General features: G+C 38.7%; 1 protein-coding gene across 3 annotated transcripts in view; it reads right to left on the bottom strand.

Annotated features, from left to right (window-relative positions):
- Positions 1 to 8,261, bottom strand: part of LOC106476780 (gamma-taxilin-like) — a 40,121-nt gene that overhangs the window by 15,585 nt on the left and 16,275 nt on the right. For all 3 annotated transcript variants that reach the window (XM_013937410.2, XM_022381372.1, XM_022381373.1), the window contains exon 4: positions 1,004 to 1,254. In XM_013937410.2, the coding sequence (XP_013792864.1) occupies positions 1,004 to 1,254 (251 nt within the window). The remainder of the gene's footprint in view (positions 1 to 1,003; positions 1,255 to 8,261) is intronic.

Below are 8,261 nucleotides of genomic sequence, written 5' to 3'. Positions count from 1 at the left end.
TTCATCCAGGGTTAATATACTATAACTGCACTGGTGGAAGGTTAAGTCTAATGATGATTACATCATAGGTTGACACAGTACATGTTAATATGTGCTGAGTACAGGAGCTTCTTTAAAAGGCTTGTGCTTGTAAGAACATCTATATGGCTGTGGCACAAAGTAATAGTTCTTCATTGTGCAGAGAGGTAAGTGTGTGTTTTCTGAAAGATAACTTCGTCGTAACTCCTTGTGAAAACAGTGAAAGTAAAAAATGATGTCTCTTTCAGTAGGCAACTGAAGCATAAACTCTCTCACTACACGTAGGTAACAGTGTGCATGTCACGACATTTTAGAGAGTTACATTTAAAATTTAATTAAACTACTTTATTATCATTGTATAAGAGTAAACTTGGCATCAAAAAATAGTTAATACATCAAATTCTAATATTATATACATTTTTGGTTGTTAATTTTATAAGGAAATATTTAAAAATTCTCAATCTCCATTAGTATGAGAATTGCAACATTTGCATTCTAGAAAGTAAAAGAGTAATTTAGATTTGTTTCGTATTTTTTTATGGTGGTTATGAGGTCAGTCAAATTAACCAAATGCATACAGAGTTAGAGCAGAGAAAATAACAGATCAAATCTAAAGCTTTATTGAAAAAAAACGTTTAATATTTATTTAAATTCTAGAGATTATGCTAATGAAAATTGAAAATTTTCAGGTGAACAAAAGTATTTTAATCTTAACAAGAAAATCACTTGGAGCAGTCAACACTCTGACTTCATATATTCACAGACAAATTTTTAGTAAAAATACTTTTAATGTTTACTGAAAGCTCATTAAATTTCATGAAGATACACAAAACACATTAAAAGTTATGGTATGGAAACTCTGATGGTCACTTTGGAGTCACAAGGTCAGTGTAATTCACTGAGCCCATAGCAAGAAGGTTAAACTTTCTTATCTATTAACAAGTAAGTAATGATATTTAACAGGCAAAGTGTTGTACCCGCTTACCTTTACAGCTTTATTCTGCCGTTGCAATTCTCGACACAAGCTTTCTAGACGACTTTTGGCTAGCACAGTACGGTTGTGTTCTGCTTGGAGCTGTTCTTTTTCTTTTGTCACCTGTAGAACATGCCTTTCAGTCTGTTTCAACTTTACCTCCAGTGTTCGCTGATCTTCTAATACCTCTATCTGCTTTTTACACAAGGCCATCAGCTTCTCTTCTGTACTTGAAAAACTAGTGAGTGATTTTAGAATGTGTTCTAAAATGGGTGTAGAAAGAAACAACACTTTCATTTAATAAACAAATAAAAGTAAATATAATTTCAAACTATGGAAAATCAAACTCTGGATTTTAGCATTGTAAGTTTATAAAACAACCATTAACACACTGGGGGACAAATTTGATGTACACAAAATTTCTAAAATCTGAAATACAATACACATAAACTTACAGGTTATACATAATTAAACACTATTTTTTCTGCATTACAATTTCTTGTTAAAGGTTGGTCTAATCTTGAGTGTAGTTATAGTTTCCTTAATATGAATATTTCTTTCATTTCAGGTAACAGCAATGAAGTCAAATGCTACAGACCAACTGGAGTTTTACAGTTCATGACCATCTGCTGCTGTGTATTTATGCTGTTGAGTTTGGCATGCCTGTTATCTTGAAGTTACAGTCATTTAAGATTAATGTCAACAAAAGTGCAAAAGCATTGTGGACAACTATATTGATAAACAATGAGTACACTCTGTACTTTTGGAATTTACTCTTGGTATTTAAAGCTTGAATTCTGTAAAAAAAAAAACAAAAAACTTTCAATTTCTGGATACAATTCTAATATGCATTTGCAAATATTATTATTTGAAAATAATTGTTTCACAAATACAAAAATATTAATGATAAATTTCAAAATCTTCATATTAAGGAAACCATTACTATAAATACTCTTAACAAGTATTATAATACGGGAAGGCTTTTTATTAAATTTGGAAAGGTTTTTGCTATTTTTTGCCTAAAGTTTTATAACTGTTTTCCTATAATGAAAATATATTTTCAATAGGTATTTAACTCTTCTCACACAAATATTCTTGTTCAGTGCTGCCCTCTATATGCAAACATTTTTTCGTATGCGACTAGTCTTGAGTTCCCACGTACCCTACAATCAACACGGTTCTACTACGTCTCATATATAAATCATCATGCAACAACCCTCCACCAGTAGGAATGTGACACCCTCCTGATGCATGTGACTCCCTCTATTCAATCCTACCGAACTATCACTTTGAGTTTTGGTAGAAAATGGAAGCACTAGTTTTCAGTGGGAAGTGTGAGAGGGGGTAAGTAAGTATCGGAAATACATTTTCAGTACAGAAAAATTATAACTTCTGATATGATACCTCATCTCTTCTCACATAAATAGCCAGAATCCCACACTGAACAGGTGTGAAGGAAAAAGAGAAGCATTCATCCACAGTGACTGAAGAACCTCTAAAAGAGGAGATTCTTGCATTAAAGAAACATACATGGGAGACAGCACCATTTCTGTACCAGGTATACTCTTTGTCCAGTGTGGAAAGAGGTTATGCAGACAGGGGTGGAAAATGGGAGTAGCACATCCAAAAGGAAGAGAACAATGGTTGGATAGGGATCCGAACCACCGACTCTGAATTTCAGTTCCTTAGATGACCGTAATGTGGATGAGAGGAAAAAGGATGTGCCCCAAGATGTAGAGTGGCTAGGGTGTGACAGACCATACACAGCAAGCCAACTGCATCCTAAACCGAGCCACTGCGAACTGACATCTATGTAGGGGTAGGAAAAAGGATCATACCATTGGCAAGTCAACTATAATCTAAAACTCAATCACCAGGAACTGACATTCATGTGGGGGTAGGAAAGAAGATTATACCAGCAGCAAGTCAACTGCAATCCAAAACCCAGCCACCAGGTGGAGGTAGGAAAGAGGATCATACCATCTTTACCTCAAGTTCAGCAGACCAAAGGGATATATCATACCCACTTATCTGTGAACAGGACATATGATAGCAAAGAGAGAAAATTAAAAATGTCCCTATATAGTGAAATAGTCCACTCAAATCAATCACACAGGAACCATCCCCAGCATATTAACATTTTTGGTATATTAAAATCTCTGAGGGATAGTGCAAGTTCCTCCACTGTGACCTACAACACAGTAGTATTGAACAAGAGTCCAATTGAATGAGGGAACAGAGACACCTGTAATCCATTTGTGAAGACGTATGTTGATTGGTTCAGCTCTGAATTCAAAACCCAGCCACTGGGAACCGACATCCATCTGGGGATAGGATGAGGGATCCCAATCAAAGGGGTGAACTACAATTTTGATGACTCACTCCAAAGCTACAATAACCCCTTGTATAAACTCATTTATAGATGGAGCATCAGATGGGAGGACATCTCATCATCTACACCACCACCCTACTCTCAACTGACTGGATTCATTTTGTATCGTATATCACCACATTCAGGAGGGTGCTTCCATGGTCTACCACTCCAGTGACTTGGAACTGGAAAGTGGTTAGGGCTCCCTTACTCCACTGGAAGAAAATATGGTTGACAGTCCGGAGGAACATCAACATCAGAGACAGTGCAGTGGGTAATAATAAAAACCATATTTTGAAAAGCAGACCACACCTGATTTATTCAGTCTAAGGAATGGAAGAGATGGGCAGCTATCCCCTTCTGCTTTACCCGTGAAGTCCATGGGTGAGTATGGTCCGGAACAGGCATATCAATGAGGCAAATTGTTATTGCGAGGAAAAACTTAAAAGCGATCTTGTGGAACACTTTATTTCAACAGTGAGCATTTAGTGGCCATGAAATTTATAAATATTATGTCAACATGGCCCGACAGTGCGAATTTGACTAGTTGAAGAACACCTGGTCAGGCTCCACTTTTTACATTAAAAAGGGGAAAGCCCCTGAAAAGTAAGAGGTATATATAAAAAAGATAACTCACCTAATCACAGTCTCACAGAAGTATGAAGAATGGTCACAAGTGGAAGACGATAACCTGTTGATGAAACAGCGATAAGATGCAGGTAGTGAAAGAGGAACATATGTGGAGTGGCCTACATGCCCAATTGATGTATTTCCTCTAACGGATGACGTAGATGAGATGCCAGGGAAAAGGTAAGGTGCCTAATCTCATGAGAAGACACCTGTAACAAATTACGGGAAGAAGGAGACAAAGAAGTTTAAGCCAATCAAATTAAAAGCCAAACCCAATTGGTAAAGGTGGAAGGAGAAATGTCACAAGGATATCTGCCATGGAACGAAGAGATGGGAAAAGGCAGTACGGAAGGAAGATGTGCAGGCAATATAACAATGAAGAGCACATATGGGACATAGTTGTCTATCCAGATCAGACCAAGGATATAGGTGGGTAATGGAAGGAAGGGAGATCAGCGAGGAGGTGGAGTTACCCTCACAAGTTGCCGAAGTTTTGGAAGGAAAAAGTTATTTGGATAAAGAAAAACATATGTGGAATGATATAGTGTACATGAAATGTCAATGGCAAATAAATCCGACTGATAACGTCCACAGGCCATTAGGAGAAGGAAATAAGTCTTATGGGATAAATGAAAAATTGAACACAAGGATGGATGTTCAAAACAGTGGCAAAGTAAGGCAGTAAAGAACCACACTGACATCCCAATCCAGAAGGACTGTTTGTTGAGGAGGACAAGGAATCCAGAAGGAATGCAACAATAGGGACAAGTATTTGTTGGTTCAATCCTGACTGAACACACTGACAGCCAGTGCAAGTAGATGAGGAACCGGAGACCAAAACAGAGGTAACTTGGTATTGAGGGATGTGGCAAACTCATCCAGCTGAGAAGTACTCCACTAAAGGTATATAGCCACTGAAAAACCATAGGATTGAGAGACAACTCCATCAGATAAACTTAGTTGGGATGAGAAAGATGATCCACAACCAGATTGAATACATCTGGAACATGGCACACAAGGAGAATTGTTGGAATGTATCATGACTAGAGGATTCCTGGCAAGATGAAGAAAATTATCCAAAGCACGATGTACAGTTAGAAACTCCTGGATATTGAAATGGTAAGATCGCTTGGTTAGAGACCACAGACTTGAAGCTTCCTGCTAAGTAATCCACACCCCCAGCCCTGGAGGGAACCATCCATGAAGATATGCAAATTTGGATGAGGGGGTGGAAGCAGTACACCCATTGACATGTAAGCTCTGTGTAACCACCAATGCAGATCGCACAAGGGAAGGAGGAAGCGAAATAGGAGCCTCTAATGGATCCCGCACAAGGTCCAACTGATTGTGCAGAGCCCAGTGAAGAGACCACATATGCACCCGACCCAAGGGTATAAGGGCTTCCATAGCAGACCATATCCCCAAAAGCAATAGAACTTCATGAGCAGTAAGGGCATGGAGTCAAAGAGTAGAAGTTTGGTGCCTGTCTGAGATGAGTGTTGAAAAAGACACCCAAATTGACAAGATATTGGGTAGGTATAAGGCTTCTCCAACTTGATTAACCAACCCATACGAGTTGTCTCTAGGAGGAGCAGATGAGTGTGATGGGCAGACTCCTGTTTGGAATGAGATACCAGAAGCCAGTCATCCATGTAATGGTGCAAGTGCAACCCACGAGTATGCATATGTCAGGCTAAAGCCTTGACCATTCAACAAACGACATTTGGAGACAAAGCAAACTTGAAAGGCAGAGCACGAAATTGATGAACTACCCTGTGATGAACAAAGAAGACAGTGCCTCAACAGAGGAGATACTGAAATATGCAGATAAGCATTCGTGACATCTACCTTGGTCATCCATAAACCTGGAGAAAAAGCCAACTTGAGGGTGAAAAGTCTCCATAGCAAATCATGGCAGAACCAAAAATTTATTGGGGAAGAACAAATCAATCAAAGCTGCCAGTCCCGGGTTTTCATGGATACCACAAATAGCCTAAAATAAAAACAGGTTCGATGGCTTGTTGGGAGAGAAGATTTTGTACAGCCTCGAATAGATGTTGCCTGGTTGTAGGATCCCAAGACAATGGAAAGGATATGGGTACCCAAGACAATGTAAGGAAGGGAAAGAAAGTGGATGGCAAGTCCCTCAGATAATACCTGAATAACCCACAGATCTGTGGCAAAAACTCACCATAGAGGAACAAAATTGGTCAAGTGAGCCCCACTGCACTGGAACCCACCAGGTAGTCAGCAGTACTGTTAGCAACGTATCCACCTGCACCAAATAATATGACAAGAAGAGCAACCTTTGGAGGTAGGAACTGGTAAGAGATCGGAAAGAGCAGGAAGGGAAACGGTAATAATAGCTTATCTAGGCTCTGAATGAGACAAACAATCAGGTAAACATGAAAGTGTTGATTACTCTCTCACTGATTCAACATAGGATTCCAAGGTCTCAGGAATATTCCCAAAAACAGACAGCTGGAGAGAAGGGACCATATGTAACTCCTGGATATAAGTAGGTGGTAAACAAACTTGGAATAATACAGCATCCCTCCCCAGAAGATCCCAACAACAGAGAAAACACGTGTGTAAGGAAAGAGCCAAAGAAGACAAACATGACAATGTGGAGGTAATCAAGGAGAGGTTATCCCTCAAAAACCCTCAGGATCTCAGTGGAGTGCCTTAGAAAGGAGGTGGATAGTAGACAAGTACTGGAGGAGAGTCGATTGAGTAAGTCGAAGGCAGGAAGATTGGGTGTGGAATTAACAAACAGGATGATCAGGGTCCACTCCCCATTTGGGCAAAATCGATTCTAACTGTTGAGAATCAAGGAATGGAAATTGAGCCTGATGGTCGGCTAAAGCAAAGTGATCTGAAGTCCATGAAGGGTGAGGCATGCTAGCATCCTCAACCATCTGAGAGACAAAATTTTCTGCATGAACCTTAATATCTGGGAAAGGGGGGAATACAAAATCCTGAGAGGAAGAGGTATCATGAAACAAAGAAGGAAGGGATTAAAAGAAATTGGGGAAATTAATAAAACAGATCATACCTGAGAAATCATGTCTAAAAAAGCCATATTAGGCCTAGCTGATTCTGCAGTAGGGACATAGGAAGACATGGAAAAATCAGGTGGAGGAAAATACCTGTCAAATTCCTCATCAATCTGAACAGGTTTGGCATGTTCAAGAGGAATATGGGCAACATTAGGAGAAGTGGGTTGACTCATATAATGATCAATCTCATGGCAGATGAGAGCTAAGTTACCCCACCTGTAGCCTGTATAAGTGTGTTAGTAGAAGGTATTACCTCCAAAGTGGTAACTTGGACTTCAGAATTCATTGTTCACAATGAATGATCAAACACCATAGTGTTAGAATTAGAAAAATTAAAACCGGGAAAAACAAGTTATCTTGAAAAGAACAATTCCACTTCAGAATTAAGTTTTAAAAAAATGCAAGATTTAAAGAAAAAACATGATCAAAGAGCACAATAAAAAATGTCTTGACACGAGCACTGCCAAATGAGAAGTGATAGTTTGGTAGAATCAAATAGAGGGAGTCACATGCATCAGGAGTGCGTGTCGCACTCCTACTGGTGGAGGGTTGTTGCATGATGATTTACATGACACACTTGAACCATGTTGATTGTAGGATACGTGGAAGCTTAAGGCTTGTGGCATGGGAAATTTTTTTTATGCATATAGAGGGTAGCACTGAACAAGAATAGCTATTTATGTGAGAGGAGGTAATATACCATTTCAGAAATACACATGAATACATATATTACAAATGGCTTACAAGATTGAACTGAATTATTACTTGAAAAGGTGTTTTGTTGTACAAAACTTGAAGATAGCTTTGATATATGGAAACATCTGTTAGCTGAGTTCTTGCACAAATATTAAAATATAATGGTCATAAATGGAAACATTGGCTCATGTAGATACGAAGATTTGAAAGTCGAGTTATTCAAAACTTGAAATAGCATTGATAACTCGACCAATTGTTGGTTGAGATGTTGCAAAAAAAATATCTACTGAAGCTTTTCGCCAGACAAAGATGCGATACCTACCACACAGAAAAGTATGGTTATTTATGAATTCTCGTGCCATTGCGAATGTCGGTATGTAGGTCGCACTCCACAAAGATTGCAGGATAGAATTAAACAACATGTACCCACATCAATAAAAACTAAGAGTGTGCATGTCTCTCCTGTAAAACAAAAGTTCTACCACCAAAATGTGAATCAGCAATTGGCCAGCAT

The sequence above is a fragment of the Limulus polyphemus genome, unplaced genomic scaffold, assembly GCF_000517525.1.
Source record: "Limulus polyphemus unplaced genomic scaffold, Limulus_polyphemus-2.1.2 Scaffold158, whole genome shotgun sequence".
Taxonomy (NCBI): domain Eukaryota; kingdom Metazoa; phylum Arthropoda; class Merostomata; order Xiphosura; family Limulidae; genus Limulus; species Limulus polyphemus.
This window is presented reverse-complemented; position numbering and strand designations above follow the sequence as displayed.